The sequence below is a fragment of the Papaver somniferum genome, unplaced genomic scaffold, assembly GCF_003573695.1.
Source record: "Papaver somniferum cultivar HN1 unplaced genomic scaffold, ASM357369v1 unplaced-scaffold_21, whole genome shotgun sequence".
Lineage (NCBI taxonomy): Eukaryota > Viridiplantae > Streptophyta > Magnoliopsida > Ranunculales > Papaveraceae > Papaver > Papaver somniferum.
In genome coordinates this window covers 5,009,376-5,032,246 of record NW_020631041.1, presented here as the reverse complement: position 1 = coordinate 5,032,246, position 22,871 = coordinate 5,009,376, and the positions used below count along the sequence as shown (strand labels likewise).

The window sequence follows — 22,871 nt, the reverse complement described above, 5'->3', positions numbered from 1 at the left end:
TATTTTATTTTATATATACGTAGGTAAAATGTTTTATTTTCCAAAGTGCCCAATGATACAAGCTTATCGTCATGGCACATGTTTTGTGGCTACTATAATCTAAATACTCGTATGAGATTAACACAAAAACGTAAAATACAATCCTCTTTAAGGTTGTCATTCTAAACCCATCCTCCTTACTCCAACCACCGTTAGATCATCCACGTTTCAAGATCACAGAATCTGTGTTCCTATTAAGGACGACAGATTTAATACAAATCCAAAATTCCTCATTTTCTTCTGAAAAACATTTCTCTCTCTCTCAAGAAAAGATTTTTAGGGTTTTGTGATTTGTTGAGAGAGGAGGAAATCAGAAATGGCATCTGAAGAAGTTGGGAAATCAAGGATTGTTAGTTTAGCTGAAGAAGCTAAATTAGCTGCTACTGAAACTGTTAAAGAAGCAGCTCCTCCTAAACTTGCAATCTTCAGTATTGCTAAATCTCTTATTGCTGGTGGTGTTGCTGGTGGAGTGTAAGACCCAACTCTGTTTTTTGATTCATTTGTTCAATTTTGTTGTTTTTAAGATTGGGTTTTGTGATTTTAGGTCTGGGTTTTGTTTGAATCTTGATTTAGATTGATTAAAAAATTGAGTTTTTTTTTTTTATGACTGATCATGGGTATTTTGTGAAATTATTTTGACTATTGTTTTGATTGGATTTAATGGATCAAAATTGAAACTTGGTAACTGTATCATGAATGGTATTCAGATTGATTCTTAGGGTTTTAATAGGATGAATGTGGTTTTATATTAGGATGTAATTCTGATTGAAATTGGGGAAATTGATGGTTGGTGGTAACCTAATGTAGGTCGCGTACTGCTGTTGCGCCGTTGGAGCGGTTAAAAATTCTGCTGCAGGTATAATTTGTTACCCCTTTGTGCAAGGTGGTGTTTTTAAGTTTGTGTGATCTTTAAAATTAATGCTGGTTCTTTGAATTGTTGAATTTTCTCCAGGTTCAAAATCCTCACAGTATAAAGTACAATGGAACAATCCAAGGGTTGAAGTATATTTATAACACTGAGGGTTTCAGAGGACTATTTAAAGGCAATGGTACAAACTGTGCACGTATTGTACCCAATTCTGCAGTCAAGTTCTTTAGTTATGAGCAGGCATCCAGGTAGATCCCTTATTCTGATCTTAGAATGTAGCAATTTAGTTGAATGCGCGAAGGGGTTTGGTGCACTTGCTTCGAATTATACTATTCTCGTTACTAAAATTAGCATCCCTTTTATTGTGACAGGGGTATTTTATGGCTTTATCGTCAACAACCAGGCAATGGTATGAAAATCCCTGCAATGTTATCTTCACTATAAGCATGTTTACAACGTTGATGGTTATAATGGATACATGTTTGGTAAGTTTTAAGATTGCTGCCTGATAAAGTTACAATAGCATTTAAAAATCTTACCTTCTTTTGGTAAAATTTTGCAGAGGATGCGCAACTTACCCCTCTGCTACGACTAGGAGCTGGAGCGTGTGCTGGAATAATTGCCATGTCAGCAACTTACCCAATGGACTTGGTGCGGGGGAGGCTTACGGTCCAGGTATTCCTTCTTTTCTTCTTCTTTTTCGAACGAAAAATGTTAATTGTATTGTAGAAATAGAGAATAATCCGTTGTCAACTAAAAGTCAGAGATCATTGCTGAATTATCTCGACCCAATTACTGAGTGTTCCCTTGCACCCATAAGATCCTGAAGACCCTGATAAAGTTGTACAATATTTCTCTGGCATACCCATAAGAAAATAAGCTGTTGTCAATTACAAGACAGAGATCATTACCAAATTACCTCGACCCAATACTGAGTGTTCCCTTGCAGCAATGAGCTCCTGAAGACCTTTTTAACTGTCTCTGGCATGCTGACAGTGTGGTAATTGGTGGACATTGCTTTCAGCGATCTCACTACAAAACCTGCAACCTGCATTACCTACATCCATGCCTCTATGCCTTAGATTAGCTATTGTAGGGTGAAAGTTGTGGTATACTGATACGAAACGACCGTTTCTTATCATATACCGACCACAATGTGAATGTGGTCTTATGGGGCACACATTCTCCATAAAAACTGAGCAAAGGAACTGTTTATAGCAGCCATATTCCCTTCCTGTTGTTGCAGCCATAATGATGACCACGACATGATTTGTCATTGTTCTTATTTCATTGTCCAGTTTATGTTGCTTTGAGACCATGCTTATTCATTTACTTTCTAAATGCAGACAGACAAGTCTCCTTCCCAGTACAGGGGAATTGCGCACGCCCTAACAACTGTCCTTAAAGAAGAAGGCCCACGAGCTTTATACAAAGGATGGCTTCCTTCTGTAATTGGAGTTGTAAGTCTGTTACTCGTATTCAAATAGTTATATAATACCTGCTTGTCTTTGTTATTGAAGTCCCGACTTTCTAAAAATTTATAAAACAAGCAGACACATGTAATTCTTTATTGCATGGTTCAAAGCTGCGTTGGTCTTACTCTTGTTTGGTGTTGATAGGTTCCATATGTCGGCTTGAACTTTGCTGTATATGAATCCTTGAAAGAATGGCTGATCGAGACCAAGCCATTAGGACTGGTCGACAACAACTCTGAGCTGGGTATTACCACAAGGCTTATGTGCGGAGCTGCTGCAGGAACTGTTGGCCAGACAATTGCATACCCTCTTGACGTCATTCGTCGTAGGATGCAGATGGTGGGTTGGCACAATGCTTCATCAGTTGTCACTGGTGAGGGGAGCGGCAAAGCTTCACTTGAATATACAGGCATGGTTGATGCATTCCGTAAAACAGTTCGAAATGAGGGTTTTAAGGCATTGTATAAAGGCTTGGTGCCTAATTCCGTGAAGGTCAGCATTCTATATTTCATCGACCAATATATTTTACATGAATTGTGCAGGACTACTAGGTTGAATCATTATTAGTTCGTGCAGGGAGCTGAATCTGACAAATCATCCGTTGTAATGCAGGTGGTTCCATCCATAGCTATTGCCTTCGTGTCATATGAGTTGGTTAAGGATGTTCTTGGAGTTGAGATGAGAATATCAGACTGATGAACTCAGTAGAGGAAGATTGAGGGAAGGAAGGAAATCTGCTGACTTCAACAATGCTCTATTTTTTTGTAGGCGGAAAGAGAAGGCCCGAAATGGAAATTGTAGATGGATTTAACTATTTTACATATTTTCACTGAGAAAGAAAGAAGCTTCTTACTTAGAGGGTGGTGGTAGTATTATGTTTTTTTAGAGTGTGTCTTCTTTGCTATATCTCAGTGTGTCAAGAAATAAAAACGAAAGAAATTGTATTATCGTATTTATGGCTTCTCATTCTTGGTGCACACTCATTATAATTGGAATAAGAGAAATGCGATATGTGAATTTGCATATGATGATGTTGCCACTAGTTGGAAATAAAAAAACGTTTTCGCGGGTCTTATCTCTGTTCATATATTCAGTCATTCTTCTTGTTTAGCAGAGTTCTTGTTTGGTAAACCCAGGAATTCCTCCCGTGACTATCAAATTATGTCTTCCTCATTTTCTTGTTTAATAGAGTACTTGCCTTGGCTCTCTGTTCCCCCTCCCTTCATCTTAAGTAACTTGCCTCTCCCTATCTCAAATCATTTCAAAGCTTGCATCTTTCGAACTTCCACTTGTAAGTTCTGTATTGTTTCTTTTTTGCAAACTAAATCCTTCAATTAGTATACACATTACGATGTAGTGTTTTCTACAAAGATTGTCATACACTGATTATGATTATGATTCATAAATTCTAAAATTTAACCTGATTTGATGGGCTTAGCTTAACAGTTGTACACAATGCTCAATAACTGTTTGATAAAATGCATCAAAGAAGTGCCTTGAAAGTGATTGTAGTTTTAAGACTTTAAAGAGGTATTGACAAGTGTCAAGTGTTAATACAAGGTTTTACAGTAATGGGTCCTCCTAAATTTATAATCGCACTATCTGGGTTTTGTGTTTTTCTGGAGGTTGAGTTTGGAAGGGAACTGCCTTTGGTGGTAACATATTTCTTTATTGATACAGTTCCAGGCGACTCGGCAAAGCACTTCATAAGAGTGGACTTACTTGTGCCTGCACTTGCCAATCCAAGGTATAACAAGAATCCATTTCTGTTCTGCTTTCTTGATTTGAAGGTTGTGGTAGAGTTACGGAGATGAGAAATGGACAGCAACAGCGATCAGGTGGTCCAAGTGGTGATGGTGGAGGAAATGGAAGAGGAGGAGGAGATAAAATTGATGTTCTTGGTAGACTCTTGTATGTATCACATTCCTCTCTCTTTATCTCAATAGATAACTCAAATAAAATACATACTCCCATGAGGATATTGACAATGTCATTTGGTATTAGCTTCCATTATATTTATATGTTATGAATTTGGGTACAAGTCCTTTTTTATCTGGATTAACTTCTTTGAACTTTATATAGGTCACGAGTACTGCGGCATATGGCTTTAGAGCATATGAGGAGTGATGGTTATGTGAAAGTGAATGATGTATTGAACTTAGATTTGAAAACATTCGCCAACATTCCGTTGAAGTCACACACTATTGATGATATTAGAGAGGTGAGATTTTATCGACTCTTCTCTACCATTTCATGCTTCTTTAAAGTTTATGCACTCGTTGCTCGATTTCATATATAAAAGAGCAATGATGGTGTCATTTCTGTTGGAAATTAAATTGTTATTCAATCCCTCTCCTTAATACATTTGACTCAGGAGAATTCATTGGTAATTGCTATATCATCATTCAGGCAGTCAGGAAGGATAATAAGCAGCGTTTCGGCCTCTTGGAAGAGAACGGGGAGCTGTTGATACGGGCAAACCAAGGGCACTCTATAAAGGTAACTAGATATTAACTTAATGGGTGGGATTATGAATGTCAGGATGCTAATGGCTTGTAAGCTGTAATCAGTATTGAATTTCTTAGAGCAGAGTGATCTGCTGAGAGTATGACGTCGGTTGAACACATTTGAGTTAAACTTGAATGCTGTTCGTCTCAAAATTTGACGTATGTTTTATCTTTTATGTTTCATTTCAGACAATTGAATCTGATAACTTACTAAAACCCATTCTTTCAGCTGAAGAAGCTCCAGGTAGAGATCCTAAATGGGTGATTAATGCTTATTTTGTCAATCAGTTTTTGGAGTTAGGTTTTTGTCAGTCAAATGATTTTTCTTCTAAACAATTTGTGCAGTTTGTGTGCATGGAACCTATACAAAGAATCTCGAGTCAATTTTGAATACCGGTCTTAAACGCATGAAAAGGTTGCATGTTCACTTTTCAAGTGCTTTGCCAACAGATGGAGAAGTAATTAGTGGTATGGTTTTGGTTTCATCCATTTCACCTGCTAGAAGTCGGTGAATCTTAACTTGGTTGCAATATGTGAATTTTTGAATAGTCTGTTTTTACCAGGAATCCGGTGAGATGTTAATCTCTTGATTTTCCTAGATGTTAAAAAAAAGGCTTTGAGAGGTACTCTACTTGTGTTTTGCTTTTTACATTTCATGTATAAACTTAACTCGATTTTTCTAATGAGATGGATCAGTTAATCATGCTTGTGCTTTCCTCTTTGGTTTCAGACGGAATGAAACTTTATATATCAGAAAACAAGGTGATTTTGACGGAAGGTTTCAACGGTGTTGTAGCTGTTAAATACATTGAGAAGATTGAAACATGGCCACATCGACAGCTAGTACCCTTCTAGTTTGAAGCTAGGAACAACTAGGATGGACTCACTGGAGGAGTATTTGAGGGATGGAAATCTGTCCGACTTCGACAGTCTCTAATTTTGTAGTCCAAAAGCAAAATAGTAGAGACATGATGCTGCAACTGAAAGCGCTCCACCAGTCTTATTAGGCGACTGGTTTAATGGTTATTTCTCTTTTCAAACATTCCGTACATCTGCTTGTTCTGCAAAGTACACATGTTCTATAAAACTAGCAATGGAAAAGTTGCAGTGATAACGAGCCAGCTAGGCCACAAGTCACAAGCCACTGAAGCGTTGCTTCATTTACCCCCTGCCAAATTGTTGCAGCTAAGAAATTACCCTCTCTTTATGTATTTTGAACTAATTAAATGAATTGAAAAAAGAAAATTTGAAAGAAAGCCGATTATATTAAACAGACTAGAATTTACAATAGGGAAAAAGTTTACTGAGATGAGATAGGGAAGATAAGAACCCCATTCCCGAGTTACATTAGACTTCTCACTTCTCAGCTAGCTTTGCAAAAGCATCAGCTGCTCTATTAAAGTTTCTAAAAAAATATTTGCCAAGAGTTTTCTGAAAAGCAGTAAAGCGGAATTTACAAACATTTACATGAGAAAATTTTGTCCAGTGCATATTTGAAGATGCTCCATTGATTGCACTAGAGATTGGTTATCTGAAACAAAGATAACATTTCTGGATGTTGCTGATCTGGCCGTTCAATAGCCATCAAAAGAGCCTTTGCTTCTGCTTCAATTACTGAATCTGCATTTGTTGGCCAACATCTGCCTGCTGCAAAAGTATGGACAATGCCACATCCTGCAAGAGTGGAGTTTTTCTTTAGAGATGCATCAACAAACATAAGATTATTAGCTTAAGATAGAAGAATTTAAAGAACGCTTATTCAGACATAATTCAAAAGAAAACTTATGAATTTTGATTTGAATTTTGATTTTAGGAATCGCAGAACATTGTTGCAAGTTGTCAAGACTAGCTCTACATCTGGTTTTCCAAACCTGCCAAAGAATTACCACAAATATTTTTTGAGTTTCAAGCATTTCAGAAGTTTGTTTCCAATTAAGCATCCATTCTCTAAGACAATGAAAATCAGAAATATTAGAGAGAGCCTGAGGATAAAAGCCAAACCAGATAGCTCTAGCAAATTGAAAAATGATAAAACAAGTGATTAAAAGTTTCAGCTGCCAAACCACATGAAGGACAAAGCTCATCAGAAATAATGCCTAATTTGAACAGATGTGTTTTTGAATGCCAAAGCCTAAGCCATTGTTTTTGCTCTTGAGGGGTAGCAATACACTGTCCCTGCAGCAAAGCTATATAAGTTGATCTGGTTGAAAAACTGCCAGAGTTAGTGACTATCTGAGAGTATAATCCCTGCACATGGTATTCTAATCTGTAAAATTTCTCCAAGTAGAGAAGGATTAAAGAGCTCTGCCTCTGCCAAAGCAGTTTCTTCCCATTCATGAGAATAGTGATTAATGAGTGGAGGTCTGTCCAGTTTCTGGTCCTCCAGTTTTACCCAGTTGTCTTGCAGATACTTATTTCTTCACCTAAAGCAATTTCTGAAACATGATACCTTGTAAAAATATTGAATGATGAAATTGTATCAACCGATAAGAATCTAACAAGGAGAACAATACACACCGACTTGAGGAGTTCTCTGATTCCTCTGAAGCGATTTCCTCAAGACGGACGCACTGTTCATTGCAGTAGTTAGTGGTTCCATCCATGGCTATTGCATTTGTGACATGAGATGGTAAAGGACATTCTTGGAGTCTGAGATGAGAATATCAGATTGATGAACTCAATGGAGGGAGATTGAGGAAAGGAAATCTGCTAACTTCAAATATGCTCTATTTTCTTGTAGACGAAAAGCGAAGCTCGGAAAGGAAATTGTAGATGAATAACTATTTTACATTTCACTGAGAAAGAAAGAAATAAGCTTCTTACTTAAAAGAAGGTCATAGTGTTATGTTTTCTTAGTGTCTCTTCTTTCCAGTATGTCAGTGTGGTAAAAATCAAAAACAAAAAACTGTATGATCATATTTATGACTTCTCATTCTTGGTGCAATTATTATAATTGAATAGGAGAAATGCAAAATATGATATTTTGTTGCAGTCAGTATAAAAAAAAAAGGAAAAAAAAAAGAAAAAAATTCGCCAGTCTTATTAGGCAGAGATTACTTGTTTCCTAAAACTAGCCTCTGCAGAATTTTGGTCATACTGAAACTTGCCTCTGCAGAATTTTGTGCCTAATTAACCTGTTCTTGGTTAATCGCAGTGTTGCATATAGAGATGGATAGGTATATGGTGAAATAGAACTGCAGACTGCAGTCATGATTTGGTCAGTAGTGTTCATTGATTCAAGGACTGCAATTCCATTTCACAATTTTCCTTTCATGTGTCTCTACAAGTATAATGTGTTATGCAGCAGACAAAAGATCATGGATTGCAGAAATCTGAATTATTGAAAAACTTGAGAAAACAATTGTAAAGAATTTGATTCAGCTTTATGATGTTGACTTACTATTATGTTTCGCAAATTTTTTACAGTGTTGCAAGTGCTTTTTCCAGCCAGTCTGAGCAATTTCAGCTGATATAGTCACTTGTTCCTCCCATTTCTTTGGTGAATTCTGCTGCTTTTGTAACATTATTTGACTCAAGATAACCTTTAACTATGGTACCATACGTAGTGGCATCTGGTAGACAACCTTTATTTTTCATTTCAATGATCAGTTTTTCGGCTTCAGTAAATATCCCTTGTTTGCACATGCCTTTGATCATAGCATTATATGTTACAACGTCCGCCACTAATCCTTTGTTTGGGATTTCAGAAAACAATTGTCTTGCCTCCTCAATGTTTCCAGCTATGCATAACCCTTTCACAAGTGCATTATATGTAACTATATCTGGAGATACCCCATAAGTTTGCATCTCAATTAACATGCTCTGTGCCGTTGTAACGTCTCCGGCCTTGCATAGTCCATCTATCAGTGCACTATACGTAACTTGGTTGGGTTCGAATCCCTTCTTTTGCATTTTCTTGAGCAGTTGAATAGCTTCGTCCAACCTAGACCTCTTGCAATACGCATTAATCAACACAGTGAAGCTGTAAACATTTTGTTCCAAGCCCTTGTCCGCCATCGAATCAAACAATCTATGTGCCTCCTCTAGCATACCTGTCAAACACAAACCACGCATCATGGAAGTATAAGTGACTACGTCGGGAAAAATCCCACTCCCCACCATTTTATCAAAATATCTTATTGCTTTCTTCCACAACCCACTCCTGCAGAATCCATTTATCAGAGAACTATAAGTATATAAATCCGCAGAAACTCCTCGTACAGACATGCTATTGAAGAATCTAACTGCTTCATTTAACCTGTCAGAATTGCAAAGCCCATGAATTAGCGAATTATAAGTATATGAATTCGCATTAACTCCTCGTCTAGACATGCTATCGAAGAGTCTGATTGCTTCACTTAACCTATCAGCACCACATAGCCCGTTAATCAGAGAAGTATAAACAAAGACATTTGGTACAATTTTCGAATCATTCATCATTTTGGAATACAGACTCATAGCCTCATCAACCAAACCTTTTTTGCATAGGTTCTCTATGATCACACTATAAGAAATACTATTAGCTCCGCAATTCCATTCATCCATGTTCCTCAGCAATTCAAGAGCACGGTCTAATTCACCAACTCTACAAAGCCCAGTGATCATTACACCACATGTTATCGTATTCGGTTGAACTCCTCTTTCAATCATTTTATCAAACAGATCAACCGCAGACTGAATCTTCCCCTGCAAACAAAACCCATTGATCAAACTAGTGAATGTAACGATGTTAGGATCATAACCCCTCTTGAGCATACCACCAATCAAGCTGAACCCATGATCAGCTTTCTTCAATCGACAACAACAGTTAATCAGAATGTTGAGTGTAAAGAAACAAGGTTGGAATTTTCCAAGACCGTTTATTTTCCTATACAAAGTGATTACATCTGAATAAGATTCACTTTTGTATAGTGAACTTAATAGACGAAAGGTTGTGGATTTTGAAATTTTTGATGGCAGCTCATCATTGTTCATTGCAACCAATTTATCAAAGTAAACCAAAGCATCGTCCAGTTTCCTGATTTTCCCAGACTTGCATTCATTAAACACTTCAATTTCTAAAGGATGGGATATTTTCGAACCATAACTTCTATTACTTAGAAGAAGAAACAGATGAGGAGGAGGCAGCAATGGAGGATGGCGATTTGAGATTACCTTTCTTATTAGAGGAATCATACTGTGTTTTAAAGGAAAAAGAAAAAAATCGGATTCAGTTCGGATTTTCAATATGCAACTCCATATTTACGGGATTTTTTTTTTATTATTATTTTTTTTTGTTGTTGTTGCGTGATTCAACCGACTCGCGTTGATCCGACTAATCTGACAATGTGTTTGGCTTTTGCTGACTAGGGCGTATGGATCTACCTCAGTTTCTAACTCCGTATTCAGGTGAGAGACCGTTTGTTTTTTTTCTAGTTTAAGTCATATCCAACTGGCAATCTAACTTGGACTTACACCTTGTTTATTTTATCCTTACTCGTCTGGAGAGTCGCATGATATCTGGTTCTGATTCAGTATATTTGTTTTTTGAGTCAGATCAAACTCATTTGACTCAAAAATAAGTCAGTGGTTTGCTCCCATGAATCAGGAGTTTTTATTACCTGACTCAAACAGGTCCGAATAAGGGTTTGGATTTGACACAGACCGCGAGTCAGATCTACCTCAGACTCAATTAAAATAAAAATAAAATCTGGCATCTGACTGGGCCGAGTCGGCCAACAACAAACATGATGTTAACTCCGAGTCAGTTCTGTCTGAGTCGGTTAACTAAATGCCCCTGATTGATGGGACTAATCTTCTTAAATGAATCATTATTCAATTTAGGAGCAAAAGGAAGAACATTCGTTTCAATTTGGAATTTTTTGTAATGGTTAAACCTATTTGCCACCTACACTTTCTCTATTTGTTACCCGTATTATTTAGCATCACTACTTATCCTATTTACCACCCTCATATGTTTTAATATATCCTAAACACTACTTATTGACTTTTTATTTACACCAAGAAAAGAAAAACTATCCCGATAACTAAACCAAATAAAAAAACACAACTAAGGTAACTCTACCCATCTCTTTCACGCCACCTTCTTCTACACCATCTCTACCCATCAATCACTATCAACACTTATTTTTTGTACAAATTTTTGATTTTGCATCAAAAGTTGATTTTGTACCACTTAAGAATTAGGTTTTAGTGAATATCTTCCGCACTTAAGATTTACTTTAGTATGGTGAACTTAATAGATGAAAGGATGTAAATTTTGAAGGTAGGTGATCATTGTTCATTGCAACCAATTTATCAAAGTAAACCAAAGCATCATCTAGTTTCTTGATTTTCCGAACTTGTATTGATTAATCACTTCATTTTTTAAAGGATAGGATGTCTTCGAACCATAATTTTTATTACTGCTTAGAAGAAATAGATGAGCAAGAGGCAGCAATGGATGATGGTGATTTGATATTACCTTTCTTATTAGCGAAAAGGAAGAAGATCGGTTTTAGCTCTGATTTTCAATATGCAACTCCATATTTATGGGGTTTTTTTCGTGATTCAACCGACTCGCCTTGATGTGACTAATCTAGCAATCTAAAAAAGTGTTTGGCTTTTACTAACTCGGCACGGCGTATGGATCTAACTCAGCTCATCACTCCGTATGAGTCAGCTGTTTGTCATACCGTTTGTATTTTTTTTGTTTGAGTCACGATTTTACTTAGTCCCCAAGTTGGGTTTGAGTTAGTAAATTAAAAGATCCTGATTTATGGGACCAGTCTTCTTAGATGAATCATTATTCAGTATAAGAGGAGAAGGAAGAAGATTGGTTTCAGTTTGGAATTTTTTCAGATTAACCTAGATTAATTCTAGAAAAGCTTTCTTATCAAATTACATTCTGTGCAGATGCAGGAAATCCTACAAACTACCCTAATGAAAAATTCCTAGATCTAAACATCATTCATCATCAAAATATAAAATATAAGTGTTAGAATGTAAAGATTGATACTGGATTTACATGGTTCTATCCATAATGGGATCTACATCAATTGGTTGTTTCACTATGATTATTGAGTTTACATCTGGCCTCAATTAATGAGTTTTTGGTTGAAACTCTAGTCCTAAAGTGATGGTGGAAGAAGAAGATAAGAATAAGTATATCTTTCTCTCTCATAATCTCTTTCTTTGAGTACTAGGGTAGTTAGGAGAGAAAATTACATTTACATCATTTGCTTACAAACTACGTAAACTAGGCTAAGGCAAAATGTGGTCCTTCCTATAACACTAAGTTGTTTCGGATCTCACATGGCGCCACGTGTCGAGTCACACTTTTCACTCACATTTTTCCTTTTTTATTGAGTATTGCTTGAAGAGTGATCCTTCAGGAAAAAGTCCGTTTTGGTGTAGTTCTTGGAGCAAGACGCGTGGTGCTGGAGTGGATGATTGCGAGCTTTGTGAACTTTGATCTTCGTTGATGAAGGAACTGAGCGACAGAATACATCTTGTTTCAAAGTATATACTTGCCCCTATTCTTTTGTGAAGTTCTGAAGCTTTTTGTTGACCCAATGATTGGTGATCACAAGTTCTTGTGGGAATGATTCATTTTTTTCGTTTTGGCCCCAGTATACTTCATGCTAGAGTGGTTTAGGTAGTGTTGAACTTATGTGAGAATTATACTTATTGGATCGCATGCTTGGTTGTTGATTTTAAGTGACTTGAAGCTTTGATGGGATTGATGTTTTGGGGATTTTTTTTGGCTTGAGCATGTTCGAATTTGTAAAAATGATGTTTCGTAGATTGTTGATGTTGGAGATATAATGAGTCGATGTGTGTGATTTCAGCGAGATAACTTCTGCTTCACATACTCTATTGTTGTTGAGGATTCTTGTTATTCGCCAGCGAGCATCTTCTTATGAGACTATTTTGACCAATAAGGTGAAGAACAAAAAAAAAATTGTATTACATACTTTCCTTTGTTCTTTAGATACGAGGGAAGAATTTTTGACGAAGGGTGGTGTGAGCGAGATGTTTTCACTAACGAATCAACCAAGTTTCTTCTTCGCAAGTTTTGATCGTGGTAATTGGTGTTGATAATTTTCTTCCAAGTTCCCCTTTCTTCGTACGTGTGCGAGGTTGGTTGCAAATGCTGGTTTGACATTTGGTGATGATATCGTGGTATTGATGTTTTTATTGATTATGAGTTGATGGTATCGCTTCTCACTCTTGTCTTACATCAGTTGTAGCTTTTGTTCCCATTTAATGGTATATTGGCTTTAATTCGTTGCTGCGAAGGAATTGAGCGAGAGATTGGTTTATTTCTTCATTAATGTCACTCTATTCATTTTTCCCCAGATTTTCGCATAATATTGATTCGTTTTTGCTTCGTTTAGCTACATTATTCTGCAAAACAAAAACAAGAAAAGGGTAAATTCTGAAAACTTTTATACAAAGTTTAATATGCACTTCATGTGTATGTGTGCATCCTTTTGCTTTGGGTTATGAATGAACTATATATATCTGAAGCAAAAGTAATATTTTGCCTCTGCCTCTTCCATGCTTGATGCCTCACTACGAAGTATCGAAGTATTAACGAAATACCTTCCACTGAATCATGCAAGATAAGAAGTATCCGTAAAAGTATGCTAAATTATAAGAATATCCATGTAATAAGAATTCCAACAACTATTAAGTATTCCTAAGAAGTATAGGAAGTATTTCTCGTTAATAATCTTCTCGTTTCGAACTCAAAGTAATTTTGATCGATGTAAAGCGTAGTTTTCAGGAAGTATGAATAATAAGAATTTCGAAATATATGAAGTATCAATTTTTGATGTACATAATATAAGTAGTATCCATTACCAAAGTATAAATAATAAAATAAGAATTATTGGATGAGAAGTATCAATAATTAGAAGCATCAATCCTTGACTCCCAAAAGTATTAATTTGTGAATGCCAAGCGGAAGTACCACAACTTACTAAGTTATGGTGTTAACAAGTACAAAGTATATGAAAAATAAATAATGGAAAGTATTGAAATTAATTGACAAACTGACACATCTAGATTGTGTGGGCGTTTCTTAGCTCATTGTGTTACAAAAAACTGGATATTACTTCGAATTATTATAATTCTTCGTCGCTTAGTCTTTGTTCTTCGCACGTTCATAACTCTTCACACGGCCATTGCTCTACGTATGTTCATTTTTCTATTTGTGGTTATTGCATCTAATACTGATTCGCTTTACGTATATCCTCGTTCAATTTTAAATCATGTATTGCATCGCTTCCTACGTTATTAGTATGTATAGCATATTAATAATGTAATCGGGATAATATGGATATCTTCTCAAATGTTAATAAATTGCTAGATTTGCTTTGTAAATAATATAAGTATTTCGCATTCATTAGAATTTTTCTTGAAATTTAATAATACTTAGTTTTGAGGAGCAAGTCTCTTTATTGGATCTTCATGCCTCGGCGAGGAATTTTATTCATCTTGCTTTGGCGAACATATTCCCTTTCATTTTTCTTCGCGCCCATTGAGGTCCTGTTTCTTCTTTTTTCCTTCATGAGGTCTTATTATTTTATTTTGAGGTCTTAGAGCTTAACTTTTATCTTTCTTCGATGTCTTATAGTTTGTAACTTCATTGTTAATTTGAATAAGATGACAACAGTATGACCATAGTAATAGCATTTTGCATTCAAAGTTTTTTTTTCTTGAAGTTTTATAATACTTATCTTAGAGAGAACAATTCTCTTTAATGTTTTCCCCGGCGAGATCTTATTGTGCCTCCTAGTTAAGGTCTTATTTCGCCTCGTTTACCCATTTTATAGGTCTTATTTGTAAGCCTTTTGGGGTTTCATGTTTTCATTATTTTCTTTGGGAGACGAAATCGCAGGCGCCTATGCAATAATCCATTGATCTCATCTTATCTTTTTTTTCCTCATAATGTTTTTATTTGGCGTCAACATCATGGGACTAAATACTTCCGTGAGCAGTAGTTCATCGATATTTCCTTGTATGATCACTCATCTCCATAAGGAAGGTGTCGTCCCTTTATGTTCCCCATAATTTCCCCTTTAAGGAAGTGTACCCCTAACTGATACAAATGAGCTCTTCCCGACAATCATTTTTTTACCGTGACCCCTTATCCCTTCGCCGATAGGTCTACAGTTACAAGATCACACCCTAAGGGGTTTATTTAGGAAAAGATATATCGTATCAAGAATTTTCTAACTGGTAATTAATAACCAGAGACGTTCCAGACGCCCCGGGCACTCATAGCTCAATCATGTACCTCGGCGTCCTTATTTATTTCTGCACCCCTTCCCAGAAGTATTTTCACAAGGTTGTTTTTGTTAGAGCACTGCTCGGTCGAACTATCAAGCGTTGCTATCTCAAGCTTGTTTGTCAAATTTAGTTGTCAAAACTATATGTCTTGATTTCTAGTCTAATTATATCTAAGTCTCGGACTAGGATAGTTAAGTGTAGTTGAGCTCCAGACTCCACGTCGATGATATCATACAAAGACGAAGAACTACTCAAGGAACCAGTGAAACTTCATCCGACTAAAAGGTATGTGGAGACTTGAACTTATCTATCACTCAAAAGTTTATCTACTCTATCTCCTACTTTTGAGACAAAAGTCGTATAAGTATGTAGTTTTCACACATACACATTTGCTATTTCGAGCAGAGTTTATCTCGCCCATCTATTTCTCGAAATATGTGTTGGTAAGCTTTCTCTTTAACCAATTTCATCTTTACCCGTAACGAAATTCATGATGACATTTCAATTTCTTGTAAATTTCTTTGATGAAAAATAGTTTGTGAATAACAACTATATAACATCCTCTAAGAATGTTTCAATGATTGAAATGTAGAGTTGAGATAATGTAACCATCTATGGATATAATCATGTATAGTGTGTTCACACATTAGTGTTTAAATCCATAAACCAGAAACCAAGTGTATGGGTATGTGTCTATACGGAATTGGTAAAGGAGACAGGTTAAGCATGCGTACCCGTACACATACTGGCGGAAGTTCACGTCCGTGAAAATCTGCTGAGTTTGTAAGTTTACAAACTGCATAACAGTACCCGTACACATACTGGCAGAACTTTTTCTACCCGTAAAATTCTGCTGAGTTTGGAAACTAAAAACCAACTCAATCCGGTTAGTTAAGTACGCATTCCCGTACGCATACCTAAGTTGGTTATTTCTCAAATCGGTAGTTCATGAACTTAAAAAAATAAATTATAAGGAATGCAATCTTTGCAAACCGTGGCTATAATGTTCATAAATTGAATCAAATTAATCAAACTCATTTTGTTTTAATTGTGTCTATGTATAAAGACCTAAGCAATTGAACAACTCTTTAACTAGTTCTTTTGAAGTCATTTGAACTAGTTGTGACAAAGATGAATACGTTTGATATGAAAGTGCTCATACGGCTAACCATTGGCTAACTATTGTTGAACCAACTAAGTGTACACGTTTAGGTACGGTTACTTAAACCTAAATGAAATACATTTCATTTGTGTGTAACAAGCTAAGTTTCGATCTAACGGTTCAAATATATTAGCTTGGTTGAATCAGGTTTTTCATCTAACGATGGATATTGAATGCTTTGTTACTAAGCTAACATTGATAACAAACCCTGATTTGAGAATTATATAAAGGAGAACTCTAACAACTGGGAAACCTAATCCCCACACCTCCTATGTGATACTAGTTGTGTTAGCTAGAGTCGATTCTCCTTTAACCTTAGGTTTGTTCTCAAGATCCTGTAGGTTAACGACTTAAAGACTTCATAGGGATTGTGAAGCCAGACCGAACTACTTCTCTTGTAGTTTAGTGATATGATCTTGATGTTTCTATCGTAAGAGTACAATTGTAAGATTGGCTCGAGATTTTATATCTCCCATAGGCAAGATAAAAGAAATCACAAACATTTTCGTCTCATCGTTTGTGATTCCGCAATATCTTGTTTCGCTACCATACGATTAAGATTATTGTGAGGTGATTGATAATTCTAGGCTGTTCTTCGGGAATATAAGTCTGGGTTATCAACTGGTTCCTGTTCACCTTGATTTCCATCAAAAGATGGAACAAACTCATAGGTTTATCTGTGGGAGACAAATTTATCTATTATTGTATACTTTTCTGTGTGATACAGATTTGTTTATTAGAGTCTTCGACTTTGGGTTGTAGCAACTCTTGGTTGTGGGTGAGATCAGCTAATGGAATCAAGTGCGTAGCATCCTGCTGGGATCAGATACGTAAGGAGCGCAACTGTACCTTGAATCAGTGTGAGATTGATTAGGGTTCAACTACAGTCCAGACCGAAGTTATGTTGTAGTAGGCTAGTGTATGTGGCGTCTTAATACAGTGTGGTGTTCAATATTGACTAGGTCCCGGGGTTTTTCTGCATTTGCGGTTTCCTCGTTAACAAAATTCTGGTGTCTTTGTTATTTCTATTCCGCATTATATTTTTTTATATAATTGATATATAACAGGTTGTGCGTTAGATCAATCAATTAGAATATCCAACCTTTGGTTGTTGATTTAAAATGATTGACACTTGGATATTGGTCTTTGGTACCATCCAAGTTATTTCTCTTGTATTTAATCAAGACTCGCACATTTCCATTTGCTTGAGTAAGAATTAAATCGAGAGATAGAGATATTGTACTCTTTAATATACTTTACTCTAGATTGAGTCTGACTGTCCAATTGATTCTCTAGAAAGTATATTGGAGTTAGTCCATATTGCTAATCAAAATATTTGGTGTGGTTGTTCGACCCCCACATTTTCAGTTTTCTTGGTGGTATCCGACGTACATGACTTAGTTCATGTGCCTCCTGTAATATCTATAGGGTTTTCCCAATATGACGTGCTTAAGGGATTATGTAGTTTGCCTCTCGCGTAATGTGCGAACTAGGGTGCATGCCAAAGATTGGTACCTAGCCTCCCTAATTAGAGGTTTTAAATATTTTTGGAGTCTTAGCCTCCTAGTGAGGTCTTACTTGCCTGTTGAAAAGATCTTATTTTTCACATTTTGGTATTATTGTGCCCGTTGAAGGAGTCTTATTTTTCTTTTTTCTTTTTTTGTTTGTTAGGTTTTATTACGTCTTGTTGAGAAATGTCTTATTTCTCCCTTTTATATAAGGTCTTATTTCGCCCGGTGAAGGGGACTTATTGTGCCTTTTTATTATTTTGTTTGTATGGGGTCTTATGAACCTGTTGAAGAGGTCTTATTGTACCATTTTTTTTATTTGTAGAGATTATTATTCACAAGAGTAATGTATCATGATATGTCGTAAATATGAAAGTTTTATACCATCGATCTCTTTGAAATTAATTCTTGTTGTCATTTGGTTCATCGTTGTTTTATTTCATGATGAGATTATTTCACCTCCTCCCTATTTGCAATTCTGGCATCGTCTTCTAGTTTTACTTTCTTATTAGTTTCGTCTCTGCTCTGCGTAATTGAAATACTGATAGCTTAGAGTACTAAGGTTATGTTATCATTGTAATTAGATCATTAGAATTTTAGAATTTTTTTCCGCTGCTCCATACAATGCTAACGGATGGTGTTTAATTTCTTTGTTAAAATTTAGAATTCAATCTCGCCACCATTTAGTTCATTTGCTTGGCAGGTGTTGTGAGTACGTGTTGACGAGCAATTAATGAAAATTGATCTTCTCCCAGTTTATTAGGTATTCACGAGAGAATGTATTTGCTTCTTCACTGAGCTATTTGTTTGCAAGTGCTATTTTCTAGCATTGTTGATTGGCGATGATCTCTTCATGTTGTTTTATCCTGAGCTTTATTCTTATGAGAGTGTTGATGGTGGTTTTTAGCTTAGGGTCAAAATCGTAAAACCTTGGTCTGACATGAGGTCACTCTGTAAGGAAACGGAGCCGTGAATAACAATCTCTCCACTAGCACATTTATTGAGCCGTTCAATATGTCTACGTAAAATTTATCCAGACTCGCGGATGCGGCAACCGTCCCAAATACGCTATAAATTTCAGCACCTCGCCAATGCAAGACTCACTGAGTACCCTTTTTTTTTTATATATACTACGTTCCACGGTAGAACCCCTAGTATTGGCTGGCACCATCTTCGCTCGTGCCAGCCGAGCATGCCAACCGCGCATGCCATATATGCTAATTAGGGTTTCGACATGCCAAACCATAATTTCCACACCAAAGTGGTCATATCCACGCCACTGTGCCAAAGGCATGCACGAGTCATTCCAGCCACGCCACCGTGCCAAAGGCATGCACGAGCCATGCCAGCCACTCCACTGTGCTAAAGGCATGCACGAGCCACTCCAGCCACGCCACTGTGCCAAAGCCATGCACGAGCCATGCCAGCCACGCCACCGTGCAAAAGGAATGCATGAGCCATGCCAGCCACGCCACCGTGCCAAAGGCATGCACGAGCCATGCCAGCTACGCCACCGTGCCAAAGGCATGCACGAGCCATGCCATCCACGCCACCGCGCCACAGGCATGCACGAGCCATGCCAGCCACGCCATCGTGCCAAAGGTATGCACGAGCCATGCCAGCCACGCCACTATGCCAAAGGAATGCACGAGCCATGCCAACCTTGCTTCCATGCCGTTGGCCGCCAAATGGAAGGTAGCCACAATCAACGGCTACCCTTCCTCCTGAGATGCAGATATCAGTCGTACAAGTTCGCCACCAAACCAAAAGACTTGTGGCAACTTTTTGGCCGCAACGCCAAATTCCACGGTTTGCGCACCCAAACCCTAATTTGGCCACGCCAAAGGCATGCACGAGCCATGTCGGCCATGCCGCTGGCCGTCAAATGGAAGGTAGCCATGATGAATGGCTACCCTTCCTCTTGAGATGCAGATCTCAGCCGTACAAGTTCTCCACCAAACCAAAAGACTTGTGGCAACTTTTGGCCATAAGGCCAATTCTTTGGTCACGGCACCAACTTGGCTACGATGCCAATCCTTTGGTCAAGGCACCAACTTGGCTAGGATGCTAATTCTTTGGTCACGGCACCAAACCCTAATTGTCTACGCTAAGAGCATGCGCAAGCCATGTCGCGGCCACGCCGCTAGCTGCCGACGGAAGGTAGCCATAATCAACGGCTATCATTCCTCCTGAGATGCAAATCTCGGCCGTGCGAAGTTCGCCATCAAACTGAAAGGCTTGTGGCTACTTTTAGGCACCGTGCCGCCAAACCCTGATTTGGTTACGATGCCAATTCTTTGGCCACGGCACACACTTGGCTACGATGCCAATTCTTTGGTCACGACACCAAACCCTAATTGGCCACGCCAAGAGAATGCACAAGCCATGCCAACACCACGGCCACGCCGCTGGCTACCAACGGAAGGTATCCATAATCAACGGCTACCCTTCCTCCCGAGATGCAAATCTCAGCCGTCGAAGGTCGCCACCGAACCGGCAAGCCTCTCAATTTTAACTTTCCAAACGTAGCAACATGCCACACGTTTTCCATGAAAACACTCGAGACATCAAAACATGTCACAAACTGGGGGATGCTTATCAGGGTATTGGTCTGGAGGTTTACAACGTGCGGCGTGCAATACGCCCGTTACAAGAAAGTGTCATCAAAGTGAGGCGGTTAGTAATGGCAAGAAATAATGGTGAAACGTATCCTCATTATGGAAACATCAATTCCAGGCGTTACCTGTTACCACTTTCTTCCACCACTCAATTGCTTCCACTTCTTACGAGGCCAGGGTACGTTTTGTTGTGACTTGTATAAATAGGTCTCACCTATTTCCACCAAGGACAAGTTTTTGGTCAGGAGGAAAACAAACAACATTCAGAAATCACCTGGTAGCTTTCCATTTTGGCTATCCATCTTTACCTTCCGATACAAGTCGTAAAACAACCACACTTTCAGAATCAACTATTCTGGCTTCAACATTCTCTTCTTTTCCCTCCCTAAGACTAACCTTTCTCCTTCACTTTGTGACCGAAGCAAGTCTGGAACGGCCATTTCTTGGTTTAGGCTGGATTTGTACATATTGATCTCTCGAATCAAAGTACTCTCGCGCAGTACATTGTTTAGGGTTTAGACTCGTTTCTCACCCACACACACGAAATTACCGAAATCATCAGAAACCAGGTTTACCGAGGAGATGTTGTTAGCCTACATACCTTTCTTATTCTCTTTTTTTATTTAGTTCTACGACTTGATCAAAATGTTGTTTCTGGCCATCTAATTGGCTACCTAAGTCACCCGCTGCATGTGGACTAACGGTCCCACCTGCAGCTCCTGCGCTTATTTGCTCGCTCAAAAAACTACGTATTCTCAACCCACTTTTATTTGAGGGAAGGTCGGCTAAGCAGTGAATCGTTTTCACCCTCAAATAGCGATGTACAAGCATCTATTCATGAACGATAAGAGTCTGCAAATGAAAGTGGAGATTAACAATGAAAATTTTTGTGCGAATTGTAATAATAAATATTCAATATTTAATACACTTCATGACCTTCTTTATCTCGTTCTCTTCATTCACCTTAAATGATGTTTGTTGTCCGAGGATCTGAAACGTTTGCTGAAACTTTCACTTTTTCCCTGTGAACTCAAAAACTCAGTAAAATCCAGCATCAACATTATCTAATTTCTATGAATTTTCTTGAATCAACAAAAAGGAAGGATAAATCCTTTACCCTCCTTGTTTCTAACGCCAAAATGTAGATGCAGGAAGTCCTGCAAACTCCCACAAAGAAAAATTTCTAGATCTAAACATCATTCACTGTCGAAATATAAAATATAAGTGATATTATGTGAAGATGGACACAGGATTTACGTGGTTTAATTCGAAATGCATAGTGAGATCTATATCCACGAGTTATTTCACTATGATGATTGAGATTACATTTGGACTCTATTAATTAGTTTTTTGTTGAAGCTATAGTTCTAAGGTTGTGAGAATGGTTATCAATTGATTGTAAAAGTTAAAACTAGAGTTACATGACAAGGTCTTATATATAGACTTATTGACTCAACGGAAAACAAATAACAGGAGGTGAAACGTCACTGTTGTAGTAAAGTTGTTTTCTGTTATGACAGTTGTTACCCATTCCAACATCTTGTGGCTAAGATTACATATAAAAGAGAATTCCGTACAGTGTACGGATACTAAGTATAACATCCCCCCTCAAACTGATGTACGCACAGCAGGCATCAGTTTTTTCTTCAATAGTCCAAATTGAGACTTAGAAAATCCTTTCGTGAACATGTCATCTATCTGACTAAGTGTATGAACATATGAAATTCTTAGAAATCCAGTTCTTACTAAATCAGGAATCATGTGATAATCCACTTCAATGTTTTTGGTGCGAGCGTGAAAAATAGGATTTGCAGTCTAGCTACCAACACCAAGATTATCACAATATAACTTGCAAGGCAAAGAAAGTCTGCCAGAAAGTTCTTCAAATAAGTAAGGTAGCCACAAAATCTCAGTTGATGCATTGGTTAAACTTCTATACTCATCCTCTGTAGAATATCGAGATATGGTATGCTGCTCCTTTGAGGATCAAGAAACTAGATTACCCCCAACAAAAACACAATATCCCGATGTAGACTTTCTTGTGTCAAGGCAACCATCCCAATCACTATCACAATAAGAAACAAGCTCAGGATAGTTACTAGATCCACTAGGAGTTATACCTTGACCAAGAGATTCTTTAATATATCTCAGAATCCTTTTGTTAAGTTGAAGATGAATATCAGTAGGACAATGCATGAACTGACTGACATAGTTTACTGCAAAGCTAATATCTGGTCTGGTAAGAGTTAAATATTGAACCCACCCACCAAAATTCTATAAGATGCAGCAAAACCCCATCATAAGAAGATACTCTTGGTCCAGAAGCTACTGGTGTTTTACATGGTTTACAACCTAGTAAATCATGCTTTCTAAGAATATCAAGTGAATATTTGTTCTGAGTAAGAAGCAACTTATT

The 22,871-nt window shown here is 37.5% G+C and overlaps 3 protein-coding genes across 8 annotated transcripts; 2 read left to right on the top strand and 1 right to left on the bottom strand.

Annotated features, from left to right (window-relative positions):
- Positions 1–273: 273 nt before the first annotated feature.
- On the top strand, positions 274–3,407 carry LOC113339828 (mitochondrial adenine nucleotide transporter ADNT1-like). Its single transcript, XM_026585056.1, has 8 exons — positions 274–510; positions 847–895; positions 992–1,155; positions 1,279–1,316; positions 1,470–1,582; positions 2,254–2,367; positions 2,527–2,874; positions 2,995–3,407. The coding sequence occupies exons 1-8, from the start codon at positions 356–358 to the stop codon at positions 3,076–3,078; spliced, it is 1,065 nt and encodes a 354-aa protein (XP_026440841.1). The 5' UTR covers positions 274–355; the 3' UTR covers positions 3,079–3,407.
- Positions 3,408–3,537: 130 nt separating this feature from the next.
- LOC113339829 (tRNA 2'-phosphotransferase 1-like) lies at positions 3,538–6,145 on the top strand. Of its 2 annotated transcripts, XM_026585058.1 has the most exons (8): positions 3,538–3,673; positions 4,063–4,293; positions 4,465–4,603; positions 4,792–4,881; positions 5,079–5,133; positions 5,235–5,357; positions 5,453–5,512; positions 5,620–5,760. In XM_026585058.1, exons 2-7 carry the CDS (start codon positions 4,193–4,195, stop codon positions 5,461–5,463), a joined length of 519 nt encoding a protein of 172 aa, XP_026440843.1. In that variant the 5' UTR covers positions 3,538–3,673; positions 4,063–4,192; the 3' UTR covers positions 5,464–5,512; positions 5,620–5,760. The 2 variants fall into 2 exon arrangements, with proteins under 2 accessions (XP_026440843.1, XP_026440842.1); XM_026585057.1 differs by lacking the exon at positions 5,453–5,512 and having other exon boundaries at positions 5,620–6,145.
- Positions 6,144–10,141, bottom strand: LOC113339827 (pentatricopeptide repeat-containing protein At1g63080, mitochondrial-like). 5 transcript variants are annotated; one of them, XM_026585053.1, is made up of 3 exons: positions 8,290–10,141; positions 6,776–7,538; positions 6,144–6,563 (listed from the first exon to the last, which is right to left on the bottom strand). In XM_026585053.1, the coding sequence occupies exon 1, from the start codon at positions 10,062–10,064 to the stop codon at positions 8,352–8,354; it is 1,713 nt and encodes a 570-aa protein (XP_026440838.1). In that variant the 5' UTR covers positions 10,065–10,141; the 3' UTR covers positions 6,144–6,563; positions 6,776–7,538; positions 8,290–8,351. The 5 variants fall into 5 exon arrangements, with proteins under 5 accessions (XP_026440838.1, XP_026440837.1, XP_026440836.1 ...); XM_026585052.1 differs by having other exon boundaries at positions 6,144–7,324; positions 7,407–7,538; XM_026585051.1 differs by having other exon boundaries at positions 6,144–7,538.
- Between the last annotated feature and the right edge of the window lie 12,730 nt (positions 10,142–22,871).